General features: G+C 46.8%; 1 protein-coding gene and 1 long non-coding RNA gene across 3 annotated transcripts in view; both read right to left on the bottom strand.

Moving 5' to 3' along the window:
* SCARA5 (scavenger receptor class A member 5) overlaps positions 1-21,025 on the bottom strand; it is a 108,179-nt gene extending 87,154 nt beyond the window's left edge. The window contains exons 1-2 of the mRNA XM_083733572.1: positions 20,571-21,025; positions 12,170-12,289 (exon numbers count right to left, since the gene is read on the bottom strand). Coding sequence (XP_083589698.1) covers positions 12,170-12,281 — 112 coding nt within the window. The 5' untranslated portion in view covers positions 12,282-12,289; positions 20,571-21,025. The remainder of the gene's footprint in view (positions 1-12,169; positions 12,290-20,570) is intronic.
* Positions 21,026-23,833: 2,808 nt separating this feature from the next.
* The window catches only part of LOC310842123, a 52,224-nt gene continuing 49,494 nt past the window's right edge, over positions 23,834-26,563 (bottom strand). The window contains exons 2-3 of one of the 2 annotated variants that reach the window (XR_014562895.1): positions 26,053-26,175; positions 23,834-24,028 (exon numbers count right to left, since the gene is read on the bottom strand). This is a non-coding gene — a long non-coding RNA (uncharacterized lncRNA). The remainder of the gene's footprint in view (positions 24,029-26,052; positions 26,176-26,563) is intronic. The other variant, XR_014562893.1, reaches the window with a different exon arrangement.

Here is a 26,563-nt window from a genome sequence, read left to right as displayed (position 1 = left end):
TCTGCCCAGAACATTGGAGGCTAGACACCACACCCCCTCTACAGTATTTATAGGAACTCAAACATTGAGATCCCGCTCTGTTCCAGTAACAAGAAGCCGAAAGCACCAGCCTGAAGATGACGAGTGAGACCTCGTCGAAACGTCGCCTAGACACCCCAACTTTTACACGGGAAGACACCCGAGGACACCAAAACCTGCATTCCTGTACCCGTGAAAATCTACGAAAGCATATATATATATATATATATATATATATATATATATATATATATATAATTTGATAAAATTATATATATATATATATATATATATATATATAATTTGATAATTTGATATATAATTTGATATATATATATATATATATATATAATTTGATAAAATTAGCAAAATCCTCCATAAACACAATATCAAAACAGCCTTTTGCACCAACCAAAAAATAGCCAATATCCTCAGAAACCCCAAGGATAAAATCCAGTTGGAAAACCAAGGGATCTATGAAATACCCTGCAAAGTCTGCCCAGCCACGTACATTGGACAAACAAACAGACGAATAAATGCACGTATCGCAGAACACAAGAATGCCGTCAAAAAAGAAGAAAAAACTTCCTCTCTTTTCCAACACATGAAAGAAACAGGACACGAAATTAATTTTGCAGATTCCAAATTGCTCTTTAACACGGAACATCACCACAAGAGAATAATCATGGAAGCCATCGAGATAGAGAAACACCCTCACAACATGAACAAGCGTGACGACACATCCCGCTTGCCAGACATCTGGAAATTAGCCCTCTCCACAAAAACTGACACCAGATCCAGAGGCACACAGAACGCCAACACCAATCAACCACACCAGACCCAAACCCAGACCCTCTCCACAGATGAATTACTGACACCATCCAGTAGCCAATCCATGGTGGCACCTCCGGATGCTGCACCCCCCTGCAATCCCTACACAGATCTGGCTGACACAAGCCACAAAACCACAGCTCGCCCCTATACACGAAGCCAAGCCAAAGCACAACTAAGTGCAATACAGCCATCTTCTCAGGAAAACTCTTCACAAAGTTCAAGAGGTCAAGACACAAAGACTTTAGCAACTAATCCACACCTAATGACCCACCTAAGTGGTACTCAGGATATCACTCAAGAAATCACTCAAGGTATCTCTCAAGTAATTAAGGAACAAAAGAAGAAAAGGCACACTAGCCTGGGAACTTCCTCTCTGCCCAGAACATTGGAGGCTAGACACCACACCCCCTCTACAGTATTTATAGGAACTCAAACATTGAGATCCCGCTCTGTTCCAGTAACAAGAAGCCGAAAGCACCAGCCTGAAGATGACGAGTGAGACCTCGTCGAAACGTCGCCTAGACACCCCAACTTTTACACGGGAAGACACCCGAGGACACCAAAACCTGCATATATATATATATATATATATAAATGTAGTATAAGCACCGACAACCGGGAAACACTGGCCTGCGAGAGCTCCAGTTGGGTAACAGCCTTTACCAAAGGTGTCATGGGCTTTGAAGACGCTCAAACTCAGGACATAAGGGAGAAACGTGCAAAGAGGAAGGCACGCTTGGCAAACCCTCACCATGATCAACTCCCGTCTGGAAACCAATGTTCCCACTGTGGAAGGATGTGTGGGTCCAGAACTGGCCTCCACAGTCACTTAGGGACTCATAATTAAGACCGCGTTTATGGAAGACAATCTTACTAGGCTACGAGGGATCGCCTAAGAAGAAGATGTCCTTGTTGACACCCAAGGTCCTGAGCAACTTGGGACCACGTTACCTAATAGACTGCCTGCCCCTGCACACACCTGTAAGATCATTTAGGTCACCTGCTCATGATTACGCAGCACCCTACAGAAGATCACAGGGCAGTGGACCCCAAAATGGGCATTTTCGGCCATTGCCCCACAGACTCTGGAAGGCCCTTCCCTCTATCATACACAAAGCATCATCCATCAGTGACTTCAAACGTCTTGTAAAGACATCTCATTTAGCCCAGACTTTCCCTGACCCTTAAAACCAGTTTTTATTTGTTTGAATTCCCCAAATTCCTGTTTTTATTTCCCTGCCTTACTGGTTTTATGTTGTGTTTTTATTTTCATGACGCTGTTTATTTATTTTTTATGGCTTGAAAAAATACTAAGCAGTTTACAAACGCTTTTAAATACACAAACCAACCCCAAGGCTTCAACGGCTGTTGCATTTGACAATGATCCATTCTGCTTCGGAAAGGACTCGCTCTGTGTTCATTTATCACCAACATCCTTCCTCCATGGTGTTGGGATGCCTAGTTAGAAGGGTGGGCTCTTTCCTATTACAAAGGGTAGGTTTGTGCAAAGATAGCCAAATGGTGGGAACCAATCAAATGGAAATGACCCAAAATCAAGAAGCAAAATGTTTGCCGTGATGCTAATGGAACCAGGATTGAAGATGCTTGATTGGAATGGCTGGTCCAGCAGCTTTACATGCACTTAGGATAACTTGGATGGCTCAGTTGGTTAGAGCATGGTGCTGATAACATCAAGGTTTCAGGTCTGATTATGGGGCAGCTGCATATTCCTGCATTGCAGGGGGTGGACTAGATGATGCTCAGGGTCCCTTCCAACTCTACGTTTCTGTGATTCTATGCGGGACTGTCTCTTAATGACGCCAAAAGGAAAAATAACCTCCTTCCTAACGAACATGCTGTTCCTTTTTGAATGGCAATAGCTGGCAATGGAAATGGCTGAAATAATATAATCATATAGTTGGAAGGGACCCTAAGGGTCATCTTTTGTTGTTGTTGTTGTTTAGTTATTTAGTCGTGTCCAACTCTTTGTGACCCCCTGGACCAGAGCACGCCAGGCACTCCTGTCTTCCACTGCCTCCCGCAGTTTGGTCAAACTCATGCTGGTAGCTTTGAGAACACTGTCCCACCATCTCGTCCTCTGTCATCCCCTTCTCCTTGTGCCCTCCATCTTTTCCAGCATCAGGGTCTTTTCCAGGGAGTCTTCTCTTCTCCTGAGGTGGCCAAAGTATTGGAGCCTCAGCTTCAGGATCTGTCCTTCCAGTGAGCACTCAGGGCTGATTTCCTTCAGAATGGAGAGGTTTGATCTTCTTGCAGTCCATGGGACTCTCAAGAGTCTCCTCCAGCACCAGTATTCAAAAGCATCAATTCTTTGGTGATCAGCCGTCTTTATGGTCCATCTCTCACTTCCACACATCACTACTGGGAAAACCAGAGCTTTAAGTATGCGGGCCTTTGTTGGCAAGGTGATGTCTCTGCCTTGCCGTGACGAAGGGGCTTGAATAACTCAGAGAAGCTATGAGCTATGCCGTGCAGGGCCACCCAAGATGGACAGGTTATAATGGAGAGTTTTGACCAAATGTGATCTACCTGGAGCAGGAACCGGCAAGCCACTCCAGTATCCCTGCCAAGAAAACTCCATGGACAAAGACAACAGGCATATAAAAGGGTCATCCAGTCCCCTGCAATGCAGGAATCTCAGTTCAAGACTATCCAGCAGATGGCCATCCAAACTCGGTTGAAAACCTCCTGATAAGAAGGTCTGCAGGAGACTATTCCACTGTTGAACAGCTATTGCTGTCTGGAAGTTCTTCCTAATGTTTGGTCTTTCCCTGTTCTGTTCCAAATGAAAGTCTTCCCTAACTGGTGTGTCTTCTAGAGGTTTTTTCGTTGTTGTTTTTTTTGAGTTGTGGTTCAAAACATCTGCTGAGCACCAGGTTGGAGAAGACTCTCCCTTTCCGTGCCTCTGCCTTCCTGTCAGAAACCCATTTGGAATGGCTTTCTAAATCACTCTGCTGTTTATTTGGACTGGCGTCCGGCTCAAGCGTGTTCCATAAATCCTCAGTGCGCTTTCTGCGTCATTGCGGCCGCTCTCCTCTCCACTGAGTGACCTCTCAGCTATTAGACGATTGTTCACAAGCACAATTAGAAGAAAAAACGACTTGTGAAACTTGAGGTGCTAGGTCTAAATTATTCTTGTAAGCAGAGATGGAGAGATTGGATATGATTGGGAAGGCTTTCCGGATAGACATTAATTTGCCTTTCGATCTTATCAGGGCAAGATTTGACATCAGGAAAAGTGAGGCACCTGTCTCAGACCCAGATTCCGCGGAGATCTTACAAGAACGTAAGAGCCTGCTAGATCAGGCCAGTGACCCGTCTTGTCCAGCATGCTGTCCTCACAGTGCCCAACCAGAAAGAATCATAGAATTGTAGAGATGGGAGGTGCCCAAAGGTCATCTAGAGGCCATCCAACCTCTGCTTGAGAACCTCCAAGGAAGGAGAGTCCAAAATCTCTGTTTTGCTGTCAAACAGCTCTTACTGTCAGAAAGTCAGAATCTCCTTTCTTGTGAATTGAAGCCATTGGTTCGAGTCCTCCCCTCCAGAACTGAAGAAAACCAGCTTGCTCCATCCCTTGTGTGACAGCCCTTGAGATCTTTGAAGATGGCTCTTGTATCTCCTCCCAGTTGTGATGGCCTAGGACTCGGGCTCGGACTCAGAACCGGAGGAGTCTCGGTCCACACCGGATTCTGTGCCTCAGGCATCATCTGAACCAAGTCTGGGGCCTGATCCTGAAGAGCCCCAGTCTGCACAGGTTCCCCTGCAACAAGCACCAGCTGGGCCAAGTCAGGGGCCTGAGCCTGCCCTGGCTCCAGATGTGGGGATGACCTCGTTGCCTTCAGCTGGGCCATCACTTACAGCTGCTCCACTACTGCTTGGGTCAGGGGAGGCTGAGGCGTCCCTTGGGTCTAGTCACCCACCGACGTCTCCCGAGCTGCAGAGACTAAGGTCTGGGAGAAGGAGAGACCTGAGTACTCGCAGGAGGAGTGCTCCCCTTCGGGCGAGACAGGGAGGTGAGTCGCCAGGGGATCAGGACCGGCCATTACCCCAACAAAGATAAAAGGCTGTCGGACCCCGTCCCAGGTTGTGGGAGCAACATTGCAGCTTGTTGGAACCTGCCTGTGATCCTGTGCCTGACCTTGCCTGGTTTCCTGCCTTGACCCTGTTGAACTGACTCCTCATGGAATCCTTGGATTCTGGACCAGACCTGGACCGTGTTACTCAGGTTAACCCCAGGCTTAGCACACCAGTCTCCTCTTTTCCAGGCTAAATGCAACCAGTTCTTTCAACCGTTCCTCTTGAGGCTTGGTTTCCAGACCCTTGATCTGCTTGGTTGTCCTCCTCTGCATGCATTCAGATGCCTCTGGCAAACCCACAAGCAGGATTTGAGCACAGGAGCCCTTTCCGATCCTGCTGTTACCGGCAACTATAATTCAGAAGCACAATTGCTTCCAAATGTGGGGAAATAGCATAGCTCTCATTGCTAGCTGCCACCGATAGCCCTCTCCTCCTTGAATTTGCCTAATTGTCATTGAAAGCCATCTAAGTTGTTGGCCATCATTGCCTCCAGAGGGAGAGAGTTCCATAGTTTAACTTATGCTGTGTGTGGAGAAATGCTACTGAATTCTGGAGCTGGAGGAGACTCTTGAGAGTCCCATGGACTGCAAGAAGATCCAACCTATCCATTCTAAAGGAAATCAGCCCTGATTGCTCACTGGAAGGACAGATCCTGAAGCTGAGACTCCAAGACTTTGGCCACCTCAGGAGAAGAGAAGACTCCCTGGAAAAGACCCTGATGTTGGGAAACATGGAGGGCACAAGGAGAAGGGGATGACAGAGGACGAGATGGTGGGACAGTGTTCTCAAAGCTACCAGCATGAGTTTGACCAAACTGGGGAAGGCAGTGGAAGACAGGAGGGCCTGGCGTGCTCTGGTCTAGGGGGTCACGAAGAGGCGGACATGACTAAACGACTAAACAACAACAACAGTGTGTGAAGAAGTCCTTTCCTCAGGCATTCCCCTCTGTTTTGGGACACATATCTTTGCACCAGTCGGGTGGCCTGCCCTGAACTCACTGCAAAATTGGCTGTCCTTGGGTATGGTGTTGGAAATTAAGATTTAAAGAGCAGTCCGATCCACTCTTAAACGTGGAACGGGCCAGTTTGGGGAAATTCCACCTCACCCTTTGCCTCAGGCAGCGAAACATCTAGGGCAGACATGAGATCTTATCTTGATCTTGTATACCAGATTTTATTCCTCTCCCTGCCCCCAATAGACTCCATACCCCTGTCCTTATACCCAGAACACGAGAATGACAATAACAATGCATTTTTATAAGGAAGAACTGTTTGTGCTCAGAAAGGAACAGTCAGAAGATAACCTCCCGGAACGAATATTTGCAGCATACAAAGGAACTCTGAGCTCACCAGCTTCATCCCGGATATTTAGACTTTATCTGGTGTTCATGCCAGCTTGCAAAGGATGGAAGACACATTAATCTCTTGGCATATATGTGTAGTGGGACAGGTCAGAAACATTATTACAGTCTGTGACTCTTAGTCATTACTGTGTGTATCACTTTGAGTAAATCAAGGAACCTAATTAGGAGGCAGACCATTGTTGTTACACCAGAGCTCAGGGAAGTTTCCATGAGAGGCGTACTAGTCTGTTCAGTCCAGTTTCAACTCTCTTTTTGCTGGATTTTGCCTGGCTCTGCAAAGTCTTCCATGAGGTCAAAGACTTCCCCCATCTCTGCTCATTTATGGCTCCTCTAGATAAACCTTCCCTGACCTGGCGCCTTCCAGGGCTGTTGGACTACAACTCCCATCAGCGCCAGATAGCTCCCTGCTAACATTCCTCCGATGAAAACAGGAGAAATCAGGAAGCGCCTTCCTCTTTTGATCTCCTGAACGTTGTCTGCACATTGACATTGGTCACCCTGAGCCAACGGGAACCTCTCTGCCTTGCCTAGTTTGCAGGGTTGTTGTGAAGAAAAAAGGTGCGAGGCAAGAGGTTGTGTACAATGCCTTCCATGGATGAATGGGATGAAATAAAAAATTAGTGGTACGCTGCCTGGAATCCCCATCAGGAAAAAGAAGGTGGATTCATCATCATCATCATCATCATCATCATCATGGTGTCCTGCAGTTTCGAGTGCTAGAAGTTCACAAGTTCTAGTGACACATTTCTCCATTCCCTTTCTCCAGGCTGTGTGTGATTTTACATTCTTCCACCAAGTCTCCTCCTATTCTCTCTCTTTTTAAAGTTACAGTGGTACCTCTGGATGCGAACAGGATCCATTCCGGAGCCCCGTTCGCATCCAGAAACGAACGCAACCCGTGTCTGCGCATGCGTGGGCCGCGATTCGCCACTTCTATGCATGCACATGACGTTATTTTGAGCTTCTGTGCATGCGCAAGCGGCGAAACCCGGAAGTAACGCGTCCCATTACTTCCAGGTCACTGCGGAGCGCAACCCGAAAGTTCTCAACCTGAAGCACATTTAACCCGAGGTATGACTGTATTTTATTTTTCATTTTCAGATTTTACAGTTGAATCACAAATCTAAATTGACGCATCCAGTTAAGACATCCAGTCATTGACTCCCCTCCTCCACTTTCTGCGGTTACAGTGGTACCTCGGGTTACATACGCTTCAGGTTACATACGCTTCAGATTACAGACTCCGCTAACCCGGAAATAGTACCTCGGGTTAAGAACTTTGCTTCAGGATGAGAACAGGAATTGTACTCCAGCGGCACAGCAGCAGCGGGAGGCCCCATTAGCTAGAGTGGTGCTTCAGGTTAAGAACAGTTTCAGGTTAAGAATGGACCTCTGGAATGAATTAAGTACTTAACCTGAGGTACTACTGTACTTATATATATAAAAAATGTCCAGTAGCACCTTAGAGACCAACTAAGTTTGTTCTTGGTATAAGCTTTCGTGGGCATGCACACTTCTTCAGATACACCGAAACAGAAGTCACCAGATCCTTAAATATAATGGGAGGGTGGAGTTTTTCTCAGGAGGGTAGTAGGAGATGGGTGATTGACTCAACGCGGTTAATTATGTTATAACTTTCCACATTGCATATCCAGTTCATATCTATTTACTGTTCATCCTTATGTTGTAATTAGGTTATTCTCACTGCACGTTTTTATATTAGTGATTTAAGTTGTTTACAATAAACCTTCAGATAGCCCATAAATTCTCCCCATTCTATATGAAAACATCCCTCTCCTTGATTTCTTAATCTTCCGGTAAGGTTCGCCATTTCTGCATACTCCATCAGTTTTTGTTGCCAATCTTCCTTCGTTGGAAAGTTTCCTCCTCCTCTCAAACCTTTGTCCTCCCCCTTAGGAAAAACTACCGGTCTCCACTTTTACAGCACACAAATGTTTCCTACTTCTAAAGGGTTAAAAATCGAGAAAGGCACCCGGGTTCACACAACCGCATTACGGAGGGTTGTGGCTGCTCTCTGGAGCAATAAAACATTGAGCTCACCCTTTGGCTGGCAAAGTCAACGCTGAGTCCCCAAAGAAAACACAGTGCTGTAAAAAAATAAATGCCTTTTTTATTTATATTTTTGGAGAGGTGGCAAAGCCATGAGATTACTGCTCACTGCCTCTCCCCAGCACTGGTCAAATATGCATTTAATTACTGGCCTGTTCTTAGCATCAATTTACAGCGCTCGGTCTCTCTTGCCAGCCAAACAGATGGAAGAGGAGGTTTCATAATAAGGACAGTTACATTATTTTTTTCTGACATTAACACTTATATCAGGCCCTTGGCGAGTGCTAGGGGGCTTGGCGTGGACCCCAGAAACAGCCGCTCCCTTTCTGAGGCTGGCTGCAGCTGTGCAGAGGAACTTATCCACTTCCGTACGGAAAGTGGGGGACCGCGGCAAGATTTCAACCTGCAAATGTGGCCATGTTCAAATATCTGGGGGCTGCTCCGTGGAAGATGGAGCAAACTTGGTTTCTGGTGCTCTGGAGGGGAGGCCCCAATCCAGTGGATTCAAAGGACAAGGAAAGAGATCAAAGTTAACCCCAGGAAAAATGAGAAAATGAAAGATTCTAAAACGAACAGATGCTGGGTTCTGGGATCCTGAACAACTCCTCACTGTCACAGCATACAAGAGGGATGTTTACAGTGAGTTGTCCAGCCCAACCGGTGTTATGTACTGAGTTGAACAGGATCCAAAATGCCACACTCTGATTGGTCCTAGAACAATAGGATCCAGAATGCAGCAGTCTGATTGGTCCACAGGAGCCACCCAATCGAGCTCCGGGTGGAAGTGAATCCGCAACCTGATTGGCCTACAGGAGAATCCTGGAATTAGCCAATCACGTGGGGCCCATTGTGTAAATAATGTATATAAAGCATACATTCTGGGGGAACTTCCATTCCTCCTCCTCACCACTATGAGCTGAATAAAGAGCAGGAAATCCACTCTCGACTCCGAGTATATGTCAACCCCCAAACCCCTTCCACAGCTGCTTCAGATTGTGGAGATCAGTGTGTACGTGAAGTTTTTGTTTTTGTGCCTTTCTTTTGTCCTGAAGTACACACACACACACACACACACACACACACACACCGTCACTTAACTTCCAATCAATCTCATAAGGATGAGCTGCACAGCTCAGTTTGCAAGCTGGAATGGGCATCTGCTCTGGGACAAGAGACCTCCACTTGCTACCTATCCCCAGGATGGGCAGGCTCCCTCCTATACCAAGGAAGATATGGGGGGGCATTTCCATGCCAGGAGAACCAGTCCTGAAACAGGTTGGCAGATGAATGGGGGAGACAGAAGGGAGCACTTCTTCATGACTGAACTATGGAACTCATTGCCACAGGAGGCAAAATCATGTGCCAAGTTTGGGAGCACATTGGACTCGGATATATCTGTCCACACCTATATAGTCAATGGGGGAAATCAGTTTATTTCCAGGCTGATAAGACTGTTCTGTTCCAACATTTAAAGTGTTAGCGTCTGTGATTAACAAACATTAGGGTTTTTCTTTTTTTATTGATGGATTTATTTATATATTTCAGCTTCTGCCTTCGCAAGGTGGTGGACCCTCTCCCATTGGAGGTTTTTAAGCAGAGGTTGGATGGCCATCAGTCAGAGATTCTCTGCATTGCAGGGGGTTGGACTAGAGGATCTCTGAGGGTCCCTCAGCTCTACTGTTCTGTGATTCTATGATCAGCCGGTCCAATACAAATGATTTTTTAAAAATCAGAGCAGTTGAGGAAGGCAGAAGTTGAAACGTTTTGCACCTAAATAAATAAACTCTTGCTTTGATAATCACACTAACGTAGATGTTATTTTAGTGGTTAAACCAATCCTAAAAGGGAGCCAGGGCAAGCTGGTGGGAGGTGCTGCGTGAGACTTTTATAAATCCTCACACACACACACACACACACACACACACACAGCTGCATTTCAACAGACGTTTAAATGTAAAAGTAGAGATATGTTTTGTGAGACTAGAGGTGTGTCAGAAAAGTTGGAGAAGAGGGTGACCTGATGGACAATCAAATTCTGAGTCACACGTTTCATAGAATCATAGAGTTGGATGGGACCCCCAGAGACGTCCAGTCCAACCCCCTGAAATGCAGGAATCCCTGACAGATGCCCATCCAACATCTGCTTAAAAACCTCCAAGGAAGGAATGTGACCACTTTCCTTGGATCAGGCCAGTTTGTATTGGGAATTGTAAAAACTGAATTACTTGTTCCTTTTTTATTATTTAAATTTTATTAACATATAGAACACATACATATACATTTACACCATACAGTGGTACCTCAGGTTACATATGCTTCAGGTTACATACACTTCAGGTTACATACACTTCAGGTTACAGACTCCGCTAGCCCAGAAATAGTACTTCAGGTTAAGAACTTTGCTTCAGGATGAGAACAGAAATCGTGCTCTGGCGGCGCAGCGGCAGTGGGAGGCCCCATTAGCTAAAGCGGTGTTTCAGTTTAAGAACAGTTTCAGGTTAAGGACGGACCTCCGGAACGAATTAAGTACTTAACCCGAGGTACCACTGTACCCAACACACTACTTTATTTTTATAACATAAAACATACCTACCTTACTCTATATAATACCTACCTATACTGTACATAGCAACACACCTACCATCACAAGGACACCCACCAAGAGTCTTGACTCCCAGCCATTCTTGTCACACTACTTTATTTTTCCAACTAGCTTAAACACATTTCATTGTTTCTTTAATCTCTTCTTCTATCTTGACTTCAATCTCCTTTCACCCTAATCATTTTCTGGATTCACTCAATAGAATCCAAAAGAAATTCTACTTTTTCCACTTAAACTTTGATGTATTCCTTAAAGATAGCCCACTCCTTATTCACTTTTTGTACCATATCTCCTCTTATCCTCCCTGTTAGTTCGGCAATATGGAAGTATTCCAGCATTTTAGATAACCAGTCGGTTTTAGTTGGGACGCTGCTGCTTTTCCAATTTTTGGCAATCAACAACCTTGCCTCCGTAGTTGCATACATAAATATTGGTCTGACCGTTCTTTTTATTTCCTCTGATGTGATGCCTAGGAGAAAGGATTCTGGTTTTTCCCCAAATGAAAATCTAAACATCTTTTTCAGTTCGTTATTGATATTTTATCAGAATCCCACTATCTCTTTGCACTCCCATCACATATGTAGAAAGGTTCATGCCCCTTTGTTGCATCTCCAGCAGACATCACTACAGTTTTTGTACATTTTTGCCAATCTGGCGGGGGTCAGGTACCACCTGTATTGCATTTTCATTACATTCTCTCTTAAATTATAAAGGTAAAGGGATCCCTGACCATTAGGTCCAGTCGTGACCGACTCTGGGGCTGCGGCACTCATCTCGCTTTATTGGCCAAGGGAGCCGGCGTACAGCTTCTGGGTCATGTGGCCAGCATGACTAAGCCGCTTCTGGAGAACCAGAGCAGCGCACGGAAACGCCATTTACCTTCCCGCCGGAGTGGTACCTATTTATCTACTTGCACTTTGACGTGCTTTCAAACTGCTATGTTGGGAGGAGCAGGGACCGAGCAACGGGAGCTCACCCCGTCACAGGGATTCGAACCGCCGACCTTCTGATCAGCAAGTCCTAGGCTCTGTCGTTTAACCCACAGCGCCACTCTTAAATTATAGCATGCCATAAATTTGATATCTCTTTTCCACAGCCGTTCCCATTCAGCCATCCCTGTTCCATGAACCCTCAAAGCAAAGAAGATCTCGCAAGGAGGTCCCTACTGCCTTGGACCCATCACTTACCATCATCGCAGAGGTTCAGCTTGGAGAGGCTCTTTCCATCCAACTGCTCTTCGAAGACGGATCCATTCTCTCTCTCGCCAAAGGTATGGAGGTACATGGCTTTTTTCTCCATCTTTCCACCTGTGGGAGACACACCAAAGAATCCAGTCAGGAAATTGTGGACTCTCCTTCCTTGGGGGTTTCAAAGCAGAGGTTGGATGGCCATCTGTCATAAATGCTTTCATTGAGATTCCTTCATTAAGATAAAAAAATGGCAAAGGACCGGTTAAGTCCAGTCAGGTGGCTATGGGGTTGTGGCGCACATCTTGCTTTCAGGCCAAGGGAGCCGGCATTTCTGTGCGCTCTGGCTTCCACCATGGTGTCCCGTTGCGCCAGAATTGGTATAGTCATGCTGGCCACAAGACCTAGAAAGCCATCTTCGGACAAACGCCAGCTCCCTCGGCCTGAAAGCCAGATGAGCGCCACAACCCCATAGTCACCTTTGACGGGACTTAACCATCTAGGGGTCCTTTATCTTTTACCTTCACCTCAGCACTCAGAGTCGCATAGGGATGGGGGAAAGAAATTTTAAAGTGAATCGACCTAATCCAAACGTGCAAAAACAATTTGCAGACTGGAAAACAAACCAGCTTTCCCTCAAAGTCTGCACTTCTCAAAATTTTGCAATGAAGCTCTCCAAGCAGAAAGCCAAAACACCCACCAAAACCATATACAGTGGTACCTCGGGTTAAGTACTTACGGTAATTCGTTCCGGAGGTCCATACTTAACCTGAAACTGTTCTTAACCTGAAGCACCACTTTAGCTAATGGGGCCTCCCGCTGCCACCGCTCCACCGGAGCATGATTTCTGTTCTCATCCTGAAGCAAAATTCTTAACTTGAAGCACTATTTTTTGGTAGTGGAGTCTGTAACCTGAAGTGTATGTGACCTGAAGTGTATGTAACCCGAGGTACCACTGTACAGAAATACATTAATCGGGGGAAGTTTGCAGGCTAAAAATAACACACACAAACAAATTAGGGGAGACTGCTTGCAAATAGGTGTGTATTAGTCAAAACTGCACACAAATGCTAAGGAATTTCCACAGCGACTTTTTTTGATGCATGTGGTGAACTGGAAACTGCTGAAATCGGGAGGAAACTAGAAACTGGAATGGACCGATCTGCCTGTTTGTTTGGCTTGTTCGGCTGATGCCAGAATTGGCTGGTTGCTGATCTGCCCCCAACTTAGCAAAAGGGCAGCTGCTTTGACAGAGAGGGAGGGCTGCCAAACCCAGCCTCAGACCAGATGGATAACAACTCTGGATGCCTCCCAACTAGGCCAGAGCCCAGACCCTCCTCTCCTATCTCAGGGGACGGGCCTGTTCTCTGCAAGGCCAGAAGACGTGCGGTGATCGATGGAGCAAGGCACTTTTTGGGAAAACAAATGGAGAACAGTGGAATGGATCTTTGCCCCAGGAAGCTTACAGTCAACACTTTGACAGTGTAGTGTTAAGATGGATGGGTAGTCAAGTTGTGTGGGTACTTGGAGCTCGCAAAGCTGACAGATGCAATAAGAGAGAAACCTAAAAAGATGGTGAAAGAAGAATGGGAATGTTTAAATAATTATCTAGGGGACAATGGTTCATCAAGAAAGATCTGGTTATGTTTAGAATGATGCTGCATAGGGAAATGTTCCCTGAGACCAAAGATGAGGGATTCTATGGAATGCAGATGGAGAGAACTGATAAGAACAATGACCTGTTGTGACCTTGATGGAAGCGTACAATAGATGAGCCTCCTTGTGTTTTTGTCTTTTTCTTTTTTCTTTTTCTTTTTCACTCCTCCTCCTCCTTTCCCTTTCCTTTTTTCTTTCCCATATGGCTTATGTTCTATGCCATGTACTTTAATATTTTTGTAGGTTATTTTTTAGCTTTTTTCATTATTACGATTAAGGATTTTTCTTTTGTAATTTTGGTTGTTTATATTTATCTGTATTTGTTTAAAACAAAATACAGTTATACCTCGGGTTAAATATGCTTCAAGTTGAGTGTGTTCGAGCTACGCTCCTCAGCAACCCGGAAGTAAGGGAGCGCGTTGCTTCCGGGTTTTGCCGCTTGCGCATGCGTAGATGCTCAAAATGACATCACGCGCATGCACAGAAGTGGCGAAAAGCGACGTGCGCATGAGCAGACGGGCCGTCGCTAGTTACGTTTACCTCTAGATGCGAACGGGGCTCCAGAACAGATCCCATTCGTATCTAGAGGTACCACTGTAAAAGTATTTAGAAATATTTTTTTTTAAAGGGTGGGGTTTTTGGGGGCGGGGAGCTGATGTGATGTAAGAAGGCAGAACCTCAGAAGATTTGGGAGGTACCCCAAGGGTCATCTAGTCCAACCCCCTGCAATGCAGGAATCACACCTGAAGATTTCCAGGCAGGTGGCTGGATGCAGATAGGACAGCGTGAGAGATAGCTTGACCAGGGAGGTTATCTCTGTGGCAGAACATCTGTTCTGCATACCCTCCAAGTGTTCCAGTTTTCCAGTGACAGTCCTGGAATTAGAGAAGCTGTCCCAGTTTCTGATTTGATCGCAGAATGTCCCACTTTTCCTTATTCCTCCCTGTGCTGGGCCTGGGGGTTAACCCGAACCACACGGTCTAGGTCTGGTCCTGAATCCAAGGATTCCATGAGGCGTCAGTCCAACAGGGCCAAGGCAGGAAACCAGGCTAGGTCAGGCACAGGGTCTCAGGCAGGTTCTAGCAACATTGCTCCCGCAACCTGGGACGGGGTCCGACAGCCTTTTATCTCTGTCGGGGTAAAAGCCGGTCCTGATCCCCCGGCGACTCACCTCCCTGTCTCGCCCGAAGGCGAGCACTCCTCCTGCAAGTACTCAGGTCTCTCCTTCTCTCAGACCTCAGTCTCTACAGCTTGGGAGATGTCGGTGGGTTACTAGACCCAGAAGCTGCCTCAGCCTCCCCTGACCCAACCGGTAGTGGAGCAGCTGTAAGTGATGGCCCAGCTGGAGGCAACGAGGCCATCCCCGCATCTGGAGCCAGGGCAGGCTCAGGCCCCTGACTCAGCCCAGCTGGTGCTTGTTGCAGGGGAACCTGTGCAGACTGGGACCCTTCAGGATCAGGCCCCAGACTTGGTTCAGATGATGCCTGAGGCAAAGGATCTGGTGCAGACCGAGACGCCTCCAGTTCCAAGTCCAAGCCCGAGTCCCAGGCCATCACACTCCCCTCCCCTTATTCCTCCTTATTCTTCTGCTCTCCCCCCCCCCTCTCTATTTCTCCCCCACCTCAAAGTTCCTTTCATCCCTGGCTGCTTTCAACTTCAGCTAACACTCATGTTTGAGAGGCTGTTGCTTTCTCGCCCCCGAGATGAAAACGCCCCCCCCTGCCCAGTGTGCCCTGCCTCTGATCAGCCTCCTTTCATCTGTTTTGCCAGCCAAAAATAATTTAATTGTCCCTGGCACGGGGGGGGGGGGGGCAGGGGAACGGGGAGGAGAGTGGGGGAGGGCAAAAGGGCACTGGTGTTTTTTTTCTTTTCATTTCTCCAAACTTTAATGGAAAGCCAGGAATCATAAAATCACGGAACTGTAGAACTGGAAGGGACACTCCAAATGCCATCTAGTCCAACCCCCACAATGCAGGAATCACAACTAAAGAATCCCAACCGACCTTGGTTTGAAAACCTCTGATGCAGGAACGTCCTCCACCTTTAGATGCTACCCTTTGAATTTCCAAATAAATAAAAAATTAAACAATTGTCCAATAGCACCTAAGAGACCAACTAAGTTTGTTCTGTGTACAGTGGAACCTCGGGTTAAGAACTTAATTCATTCTGGAGGTCCATTCTTAGCCTGAAACTGTTCTTAACCTGAAGCACCACTTTAGCTAATGGGGCCTCCCACTGCCACTGCGCCGCCGCTGTGCAATTTCTGTTCTCATCCTGAAGCAAAGTTCTTTTTTTATATATATATAAATTTTTTATTAAGATTTTTGCATTACAAAATAGAAAAAGAGAAAAGAAAAAAAATACAAAATAAAAATTATTAAAAACAATCAGTCTTCTCATCATATTATTTTTCATTTACTTGTTTCTCGGATCTCCCTGTACCTCCCTTTTTTTGTATTCCAATTCAATATATTAGCTCAGCAGTTTCTTTCCCTCTTTATTCTACCCAAATCTTTAATCTTAAATTATTATGACCTTGAATTTTTACTTATAAAAAACCATTTTTTCATATTATTTTATACCATTACAGCTAGAAACCACTTAATTTCAATCCAACATCATTCTAAGATTCATTAATTTTACCTGAAGCAAAGTTCTTAACCCGAGGTACTATTTCGGGTTAGTGGAGTCTGTAACCCGAAGCATCTGTAACCTGAAGCGTCTGTAACCTGAGGTACCACTGTATAAGCTTTTGTGTGCATGCACACTTCTTCAGATACCCTGAAATGGAAGTCACCAGACCCTTATATATAGTGGGAGGGTAGGGTGGGGTTTTCCCCCAGAAGGGTAGTAGGTGATGGGTGATTGACTCAATGGGTATGGTGAACCTGTGGGAGGGTGGAGTTTTTCTCAGGAGGGTAGTAGGAGATGGGTGATTGACTCAGTGGGTATGGTGAACCTGTGGCTGTTAACGACTGCCATTAGTCCTACAGGAAAAAGCAAGGGATAGTATGCTGTCAGGGGCTCAGGAGCAGAGGCACAGGAGAGGGAGGAAATGGAGAGCGAGGGGGAGGAATCCAAAGGGAGTGTAGGCGGTGACAGTGGTCAGAGGGATTCCATGAGCCTCTCCAGCGAATCGGAAGATTCACAGAAGGGAGCGCCGATGGCCAGGGCAAGGGGGGTGCCAAGGGGGAAACCCCAGAAGGAAGGGGCCAGCGGGGACTCCCAGAGCAGCAGTTGGAAATCAGGACCAGCTTCCCCACCAGAGCGCAGTGGGGGGGAGGAGTCCCAGGCATCGGGACCAGTGTTTTCACCACCAGCGAGAGGAGATGAGTCAGGATTGGCCACGCCTCCATCGTAGAGCGGGGAAACGGTCAAGAGGAAAGTTACCGGCTGGGCGCACGCACCAAGTTCAAATGTACAGGCGAGCGGCACAGCAGGGAGCCCGGATAGGGAGCCAGGTCCTAAAGCCCGCCAGAAGGAGGGGAAGGAGGGGCAAGACTCAGGGGGGTCAGCGTCAGAAGAGTCCAGAAAGGAGGAAACCCCAGGGGGCAGAAGGACCCAGAGGAGGAAAGAACAACGGAAGAGGTGGAGTAAGGCTAGAGTCTTAAACTGGTGTCTAAGAGGCGGAGACTCAGATGGAGCTTCGCCGGTCTAGGTTCTAAGACGTAGAGTTGCACGCTGCGGTTTTGGAAATGGAAACTAATCTTCAATAAAGACTTTTATACGTTATTACTGACTAGCGTTGGTCCTCTGTGAGCTGGGACCTGGAGGCAACTCTGACATATGCGGATCACAAAAAATAGCTTCTGCATATGTAAAGGGTCTGGTGACTTCTGTTTCAGTGTATCTGAAGAAGTGTGCATGCACATGAAAGCTTATACCCAGAACAAACTTAGCTGGTCTCTAAGGTGCTACTGGTCAATGTTTTTATTTGTTTCAATTGTATCAGACCAACACAGCTTGTTGTTTTCTTTAGTCGTTTAGTCGTGTCCCATGGACCAGAGCTTGCCAGATCCTTCTGTCTTCCACTGCCTCCCGCACTTTGGTCAAACTCATGCTGGTCGCTTCGAGAACACTGTCCCACCATCTCGTCCTCTGTCATCCCCTTCTCCTTGTGCCCTTCATCTTTCCCAACATCAGGGTCTTTTCCAGGGAGTCTTCTCTTCTCATGAGGTGGCCAAAGTATTGGAAAGTCACATCAAAAGTCACATGAATGCATATATTGGATACCCCCCCTCTTTTTTAAAATATTTTTTAAATTAGTTTTTAACATATTATCTTCAAATAATTAAACATACTTCTACATCTTATACAATTTTGGACTTCCATCAACCACATCTGAAATTTTCCCAATCTATTCACTTAATACACTTTTCTTACTTTCACTATTACCTTTAAATTTCATAACTAAAATCTCCCCCTTTCTCTATTTTGCAATATTTCATATATTTCTCCTTACAAAACTTATATTGGGTATCTCTCAACTTCCTTTGGACCATCACCCACCCACTGTTGGGTATCTGAGCTGTTGTATCTCTGCAATGATATTTCCCTATTTAATGGGAGGCTGCACTGAATTTTCACAGGATTGGATTTTCTCCTGGAAAAGGTGTCGTTTCGAGCGGTGCACAGGGGGCGAAGATCAGCACTCTGCTAAATTGAGCACTGGGAGGGTGGGGGCGACAGGAACCCTTTTGTTTGCAAAATCTCCACCTCTCTCTTACAGCACTTCACTTGCCAAGAGGAAGTTTGGGCTGCAGGTTGTCCCCTTAGAAGTGGGGAGGGGAAGCCTTTTTGCCCCTGAAAGATCATAAACATGAAGGGGGCCTGGAGAAGAAGGAGAAGAAGGAGGAGAAGGAAGAGGAGGAGGAGGAGGAGGAGGAGGAGGAGGAGGAGGAGGAGGAGGAGGAGGAGAAGAAGAAGAAGAAGAAGAAGAAGAAGAAGAAGAAGAAGAAGAAGAAGAAGAAGAAGAAGAAGAAGAATGGCATGAATGTGGCCTTAGTTGAATACCATCCTTTGTTTGGATTTGATATCCCATTTTTATCACTACTCGAAGGAGTCTCAAAGCGGCTAACATTCTCCTTTCCCTTCCTCCCCCACAACAAACACTCTGTGAGGTGAGTGGGGCTGAGAGACTTCAGAGAAGTGTGACTGGCCCAAGGTCACCCAGCAGCTGCAGGTGGAGGAGCGGAGACGCGAACCCGGTTCCCCAGATTATGAGTCTACTGCTCTTAACCACTATACCACGCTGGCACACTGGAGGGACAAGCTCCGGGTTTTCCATTAAAAATCCCCTTTGAGTAAGTGTGAAGTTGATCAACATTGCTCCCATTTCACAGATAGGTTAAGTGAGAATGCTTTAGAATCATAGAACTGTAGAGCTGGAAGGGACCCTGAGGGTCATCTAGTCCAACCCCCTGCAATGCAGGAATCTCAGCTGAAGGTTCCACCCAACTTCGGCTTAAAAGCCTCCAATGGAGGAGAACACACCGCCTTCCAATGGAGCCTGTTCCACTGTTGAACAGTTCTTATCATCAGACACTTCTCCTGATGTTGAGTCGGAATCTCCTTTCTTGCAACTTGAAGCCATGGGTTTGAGGTCCTACCCTCCAGAGAAGGAGAAAACAAGCTCCCTCCATCTTCCATGTGGCAGCCCTTCAGATATCATATCACCTCTCTGTCGCCTCTTTCCCAGGCTAAACATCCCCAGTTCCTTCAACCGCTCCACATTAGGCTTGGTTTCCAGACCCTTGATCATCTTGGTTGCCCTCCTCTGCACACCTTCTAGCTTAGCAATCTCCTTCTCAAACTCAGGTGCCCAAAACTGGACGCAAACACTACTCTGTTCGCCAAGGCTATTCCAGAAGTCAGTGGCAGAGATTTATTTGGACAAAGAAGGCTGATCGCTGAAGAATGGATGCTTTTGAATTCTGGTGCTGGAGAAGAGTCTTGAGAGTCCCATGGACTGCAAGAAGATCAAACCTCTCCATTCTGAAGGAAATCAGCCCTGAGTGCTCACTGGAAGGACAGATCCTGAAGCCGAGGCTTCAGTACTTTGGCCACCTCATGAGAAGAGAAGACTCCCTGGAAAAGACCCTGATGTTGGGTAAGATGGAGGGCACAAGGAGAAGGGGACGACAGAGGACGAGATGGTGGGACAGTGTTCTCAAAGCTACCAGCATGACTTTGACCAAACTGCGGGAGGCAGTGGAAGACAGGAGTGCCTGGCGTGCTCTGGTCCAGGGGGTCACAAAGAGTTGGACACAACTAAATGACTAAACAACAACAACAACAACAAATGACCCTTAGATCACTGCAAGAAGATCAAACCTCTCCATTCTGAAGGAAATCAGCCCTGAGTGCTCACTGGAAGGACAGATCCTGAAGCTGAGGCTCCAAGACTTTGGCCACCTCATGAGAAGAGAAGACTCCCTGGAAAAGACCCTGATGTTGGGAAAGATGGAGGGCGCAAGGAGAAGGGGATGACAGAGGACGAGATGGTGGGACAGTGTTCTTGAAGCTACTAGCATAAGTTTGACCAAACTGCAGGAGGCAGTGGAAGACAGGAGTGCCTGGCGTGCTCTGGTCCAGGGGGTCATGAAGAGTCGGACACGACTAAATGACTAGACAACAACAACAAGTGCCAGCAGAAAGGTCCTCACCCCCCACCCCCCACCCTGCTGGAGAACTGTGTCTCCTGCTCAGCCCTTGAAACAACCAAGGTGTAAGTTAAGTTACTCACCTGATGGCAGGGTTCTTGACAGCCTTGGATTCTTCAGCCCCTCCTAATCCCCACCATGCAAGATGGTTAGAGAAGGTTGAGGGAAATCTCAAAATACAGAGTTCTTGCCAGTTAGCTCCTCCCAGTCCAGAAGGAAAGGAAGAGCCCTCTAGACATGGGCAGACATCCCTTCCATGGGCAACAAGGGGTCTTGTGTGGTGGTGGTGGTTCTCCTGATGTTCCTCTGCTTCAGATTGCCAGCTGTGGTTCTCTCAAAACTCTGCAGCCAGCCCTTTTCCAGGCAAAGTGAAGGACCCAGGCAGCATTCCAGCTAGCCTTCGCCACTCCTGGGGAAGCCAAGGGGAGTGGGAAGGGGGCAGGCAGAGAAAGGGGAGAGTCAGAAGCAGCTCCAAGGGCTGGATTGTTGTTGTTGCTCTGAAAAAGGTTCCAGTTGCTGGGAGTCTCTTAAAAGTTTCTTGGAAGAAGTGGACCATGCGGAGAGGGACAGGTATGGAGAGATGCGACCTCTGGTGGCTCAACTCCTGCAAGGCAGGCTGGCATCATACTTCTTTTGCAGCAGGAACAAAATAAAACACTCTTCGTGGCCGTTTTGTGGTTCTTGCGGAGGCCGTTAGCACTTAATGGGGTGTGTGTTCTGTATCCTGAGAAATGTGGGAAACGGAATGCAGAGCAGGGTCTTTCCAATGGGTTTTACTTAGCCCAGCTAGTCTGTATTGTTGAATCCTATACAGTGGTCAGATGACACAACCTTGATGGCAGAAAGTAAGGAGGAATTAAAGAACCTTTTAAGGAGGGTGAAAGAGGAGAGTGCAAAATATGGTCTGAAGCTTTTACCTTTAGGCCCTTTTACCTTTAGGCCCGCCAATTTTTCATATGTATTAATTAATTCCAACTCCACTGGGATGCTTTCTTTTCGGTCTTTTGTTGTTATTATTAAATCGCCCACAAATGCTCTAACTTTATAGGATTTTTTTCCAATTACAATTCCTTTTATTTTTTCTTCCTTTATTATCTTTTGTAAAAGTATTTCTTAGCTTTTGCAAAAGTATTTCCAGAAATATTGTGTGCGCACACGTATGGGCACACTCTCCCCCGCCCACCGGCCCACCGGCAATTGGCGCTGGAGACACCGCCCCAAGGCGCAGTAAGTTTGCTGACCCCTGGTTATAAGTAATAGCATCATGATGATGAAGAAGGAACAGGGCATGGGATCAGTCAAGCTTGCGAAAATATATCACTTGCCTGATAATAAATGCTGGAAATGTAATGAGACTGAAGGTACATTCTTTCACCTTTGGTGGACATGCCCAAGGATTAAGACTTTTTGGGAGATGATCTATAATGAAATGAAAAAGGTATTTAAATATACCTTCCTGAAGAAACCAGAGGCCTTTCTCCTGGGCATGGTCGGCCAATCGGTGCCAAAGGACAGAACCTTCTTTATGCATGCTACAACAGCAGCAAGAATACTTATTGCAAAGTATTGGAAGACACAAGATCTACCCACCAGGGAAGAATGGCAGATGAAGGTGATGGACTACATGGAACTGGCTGAGATGACTGGCAGAATCCGAGACCAGGGAGAAGAGTCGGTGGAAGAAGATTGGAAGAAATTTAAAGTTTATTTACAGAAACATTGTAAAATCAAGGAATGTTAGAAGGATGCTGGAATGAAGTTATGTGGTTTTAGCAGTAATGTTATAAAGGATTAAGTAAAAATGGATTGTTAATTGGTGAGAATGTAAAGTTACATTATATTAAGATAAATTATTAGGATAAAAAAGGATTTGCTGAAATAGCTAATTGAACTAGAATACAAAAAAGGGAGGTGTGAGGAGGTCAAGGAAGCAAGCAAATGAAAGATAAGTTATGGAAGGATTGATTTGTCTTTTTTTTCTAATTGTTTTTATTCTTCTGCTTTTTTTTGTTCTTCTCCCCCCCCCCTTTATTTTTGTAATTTTTCAAAACCTCAATAAATATTATTTAAAAAGAAGAAGAAGAAGGAACAGGGCATGCTCTTTTCACTGGAGAAATGTTGCATGCCTTGCCTAGAAGCCTGGGGGAAACCTCGCCTTGCTGCCCACCACGCATCGCCTTCCTTCTTCACAGCTCTGCTTCCCATCCTCCTCCCCCTTCTCTTCCTTCCCTGCCATGAAGGGCAGAGATCAACAGATGGGCCAGTCCACTCATGAGGAAAGGGGCAGTGCCCATCTTGGGTAGCAGGATCCACAGGGGCATCAGATTCAGCCCCCAAGAAATGCATCTTGGTCACTCGGAGGAGTTGCTGATATCACACCCCCCCTTGATCCTAATGTAGGTTTTAACTCAACCCTTCTTCCCTGAGTAGAAGCTGGGTGGGGGCTGGATAGCACCATTTTGTGATTTGCCCCAGGGGCTCAAATGTCTTGGGCCGGTTCTGTCAACAACGCTCTCCCTTCCCCCCTTCTCCTTCATGGCCCCCGTCTTCTTTTGCCGCGCCCCTCCAACCCTCCAAGTGTCCCCATCTTCCAGGGACAGTCCTGGACTTACAGAAGCTCTCCCAGTTGATCTGACTTGATATCAGAATGTCCCACTTTTCCCAAGGGCATCCCCATTTCCATCAGAGAAATGTTGGAGTTCTGCAAGTCCTGAGTCATCGGGAGGTAGTCCTGTATAGGGAAGTTTTTTAAATGTTTAACGTGTTATGATGTTTTTATATATATTTCTGAGCCACCCAGAGTGGATGGTGTTCCCAGTCAAATAGGTTGGGTATTATGATTATTATTTACTATTACTATTCCTATTGAATAGAAGATCCCTATTTTCATGGGAGAAATGTTGCAGGGTATGTCCCCTTGGGTTTTGCATCTCTGCTCAATTCCTGTTTCTGAAACATCCTTCTCTGTGCAGCTGCCCAAGGAAGCAGGTCAGTTGGAGGGGAGACACAGAGAAAGGGGCAGGAGGAGGGGCAGGGAGACCCCAGGGAGAGGTGGGGGCCTACAATTTGAGAAATGTCCCTATGCAAAGCCATGTTTAGAAAAGAACCACAAAGCCTGGATGGCACCACTGACTGGCAGAGAGAGAGAGAAAGGGTCTGACAGCCTGACCCAAAAAGTCCCCTCAACCCAGCAGACGTTTTCACACCATGAACCAACACAAAGGTTTCCAATGCTTGCATTTATTAAAAAGAAAAAGCTAAAGCATTTTTTTCGGCAAACCAAATCCAAGCTCTAATCCTGAGCCCACTTACTAAGGAGTCAGGCCCCACGGGCCATAGTGGGGCTTACTCCTGAGTAGACAAGCAGACAGGACGGCTCCCTCTTGACTCCTTCCCAGCATCGCCTTCAGCAGCATCAAGCTAAGCGGTTTCTTCCCCAGCAGAGATGGGGGTGCAGTCGAGGCAGCTGCACCTCAGAGGAGAGCAGGGTGGTCTTCCTTTCACCAGAGGTCTTGCACCAGAGATCTGCAGAGTTAGTATCCTGTGAGAGGACAAAACACTGTTAATATGGGTGTTGGTGGTGGTTCTGAAAACCCAGACCAGTGAAATTTACTCGGAGTCAATAGTGGATTTCATGTTCTTTATTCAAATCATAGTGGTGAGGAGGAATGGAAGTTGCCCCAGAATGTCTGCATTATTTACACAATGGGCCCCACGTGATTGGCAAATTCCGGGATTCACCTGTAGGCCAATCAGGTTGCGGATTCACTTCCACCTGGAGTTGGATTGGGTGGCTCCTGCGGACCAATCAGACTGCTGCATTCTGGATCCTATTGTTCTAGGACCAATCAGACTGCTGCATTCTGAATCCTATTCAACTCAGTACATAACAACCAGTGACTCCAACTGGGAGGCAGAAGAGCTGCTGTTGTCAGAGTTCAAATTGCATGAAGAAGAAGAAGAAGAAGAAGAAGAAGAAGAAGAAGAAGAAGAAGAGGAGGAGGAGGAGGAGGAGGAGGAGGAGGAGGAGTAGGAGTAGTAGTTTGGATTTGATATCCCGCTTTATCACTATCCTAAGGATTCTCAAAGCAGATAACATTCTCCTTTCCCTTCCTCCCCAACAACAAACACTCTGTGAGGTGAGTGAGGCTGAGAGACTTCAGAGAAGTGTGATTGGCCCAAGGTCACCCAGCAGCTGCACGTGGAGGAGCGGAGAATCGAACCCGGTTCACCAGATTACAAGTCCACCGCTCTTCACCACTACACCACACTGGCTCAGAGGCTCAAAGGTTCTGTTTTGCAGAGGGTTGGACTAGATGTCCCCTTGGTGACTCCCAATGCTACACTTCTATTCTATGAGTATAGGAGAGACCTCTGGGCATTTCATATATGCACTTTGGGGAATTTGAGTGGGCTTGGCTGCCATACAGACATAATTTTCCTAATGTGGTTCTTTTTCCTTCTTCTTTTTACAAACAACAACCCCAGGAGAGGACACATTTGAGCATATCCTTGTGTTTGTGTGTTGTTGTGCATTTAACACTTTCCCTTCCAACTCTACAATTCTGTGGTTCAATAACCACCTTCACAGGGATGTTTCACACAGGTTGCCTTTGCTATTTGAGGAGGGTCAGCGACTGAGCCCCCACCCTCTCAAACCACGAAAAGCTGTTCTTTGGGCCAATGGAGGCATTTCCCCCCAGGCTAAGGTAAGGTTACCAGATTTTTTTCAATAAATCCGGGGACACTTTAATTAATTAAATGCTACACGTCCGTGACGTTGATGCTGCAACGATGGCGGTGGCAGAGGGGTGGCCACCACCTGGACCTCAACCGCAACGTTTCCCCTTCCTCCAAGTCTTCTCCCCGCCCCTTTATTAAATTGTATTGTTACCAATCACATTAACAAACCATACAGAAAAAGAAAATACATTTCCATCACCACCAAAGAAAAAAACAGAAATAGTACATCAACTAGTAGCCCTCAAAACATCAAATAGAAGTGGTCTTCTTCTATCTACCAGACTCTGAGGCTTCTACCTCCTTTCTCCATGAGCCTGGGCAGCCCCTGAGTTGTTGGTTGTTCACTGGTGGTGGTCATGGAGTAGTGGTGCGCGGTGGGCCAGGCATGGAAGGCGGAGAAGGAGGGCAGCGCAATGCCTCCCTTCCCATCGGAGCAGCCCCAATCCCATTCCTACCTGCCTGCAAGCAGGAGGGGGCAGGATCCGATAGGCAGCGTGAAGCCTCCATACACAGCTGAGAGATCCCCTCCCTGCTCCTGCTTGCACGCAAGTAGGAGTTAGGTGGCTGCTCTCATAGGCAGCATGAAGCCTCCCTTCACAGCTTAGTTGCTGGGCTCAGGGAAGGTGGAGGCAGCCCGGAAGCTGCATCTTGGAGCCCCCGTACCACCATTGTATGGGGACTTCCAAGCAGCTCCTGAAGCCAGCCAGAGCCAACTGCTCCGGGCTGCTGAGACTGCCGCTGCTGCATTTCCCGGGGACATTTGGGGTCATGAGACACCATTGACTAATTTTGGGGGAACAGCTAAGATTTGATTTAACTCACCGTGACGGCAACACACTCGACCCCCTGTACAGCTACCAATTGGCCTAGGGCACCGTCTTACGCATCTCCCTCCGAGCCGTGTGCATCTCCGATTAGGACATTGAGCTTGGGCTCTGGTGAAATCTGCAGGAGGAAAAAGAAGACTTTGAAGGCTCTCTCTTGCAGGACTCACCTTCTACAACTTCTTCCACAATGGCCCTTCTGTTGCCTCCTTGCACCTCCAGGACAGGGTCTGAGCCAAGGTGGTTGGGAAGGCTGCGTCAGAGTCACTGGCTTCCCTGGGCGGCCAGTGGCAAAATCGGGGTGAAAAGCCCCCTTGCCCAGGAAACTGGCCCATTCTTTTGTTCACTGCAAAGCTAAGTGTGTTGAAGCACATTAGTACAGCTTTGAAAGCAAGAGCTTCTGTGGTTCACATAAATGAGCTAATAAGAAGAGACTGGCTGGTGGATCTGGACAAAGGGGACCCATCCAGTCCAGCATCCTCTTCTCGCAGGGTCTACCTTAAGTCCCA

The sequence above is a fragment of the Podarcis gaigeae genome (genome assembly GCF_964106915.1).
Source record: "Podarcis gaigeae genome assembly, chromosome: 3".
NCBI lineage: Eukaryota > Metazoa > Chordata > Lepidosauria > Squamata > Lacertidae > Podarcis > Podarcis gaigeae.
This window is presented reverse-complemented; position numbering and strand designations above follow the sequence as displayed.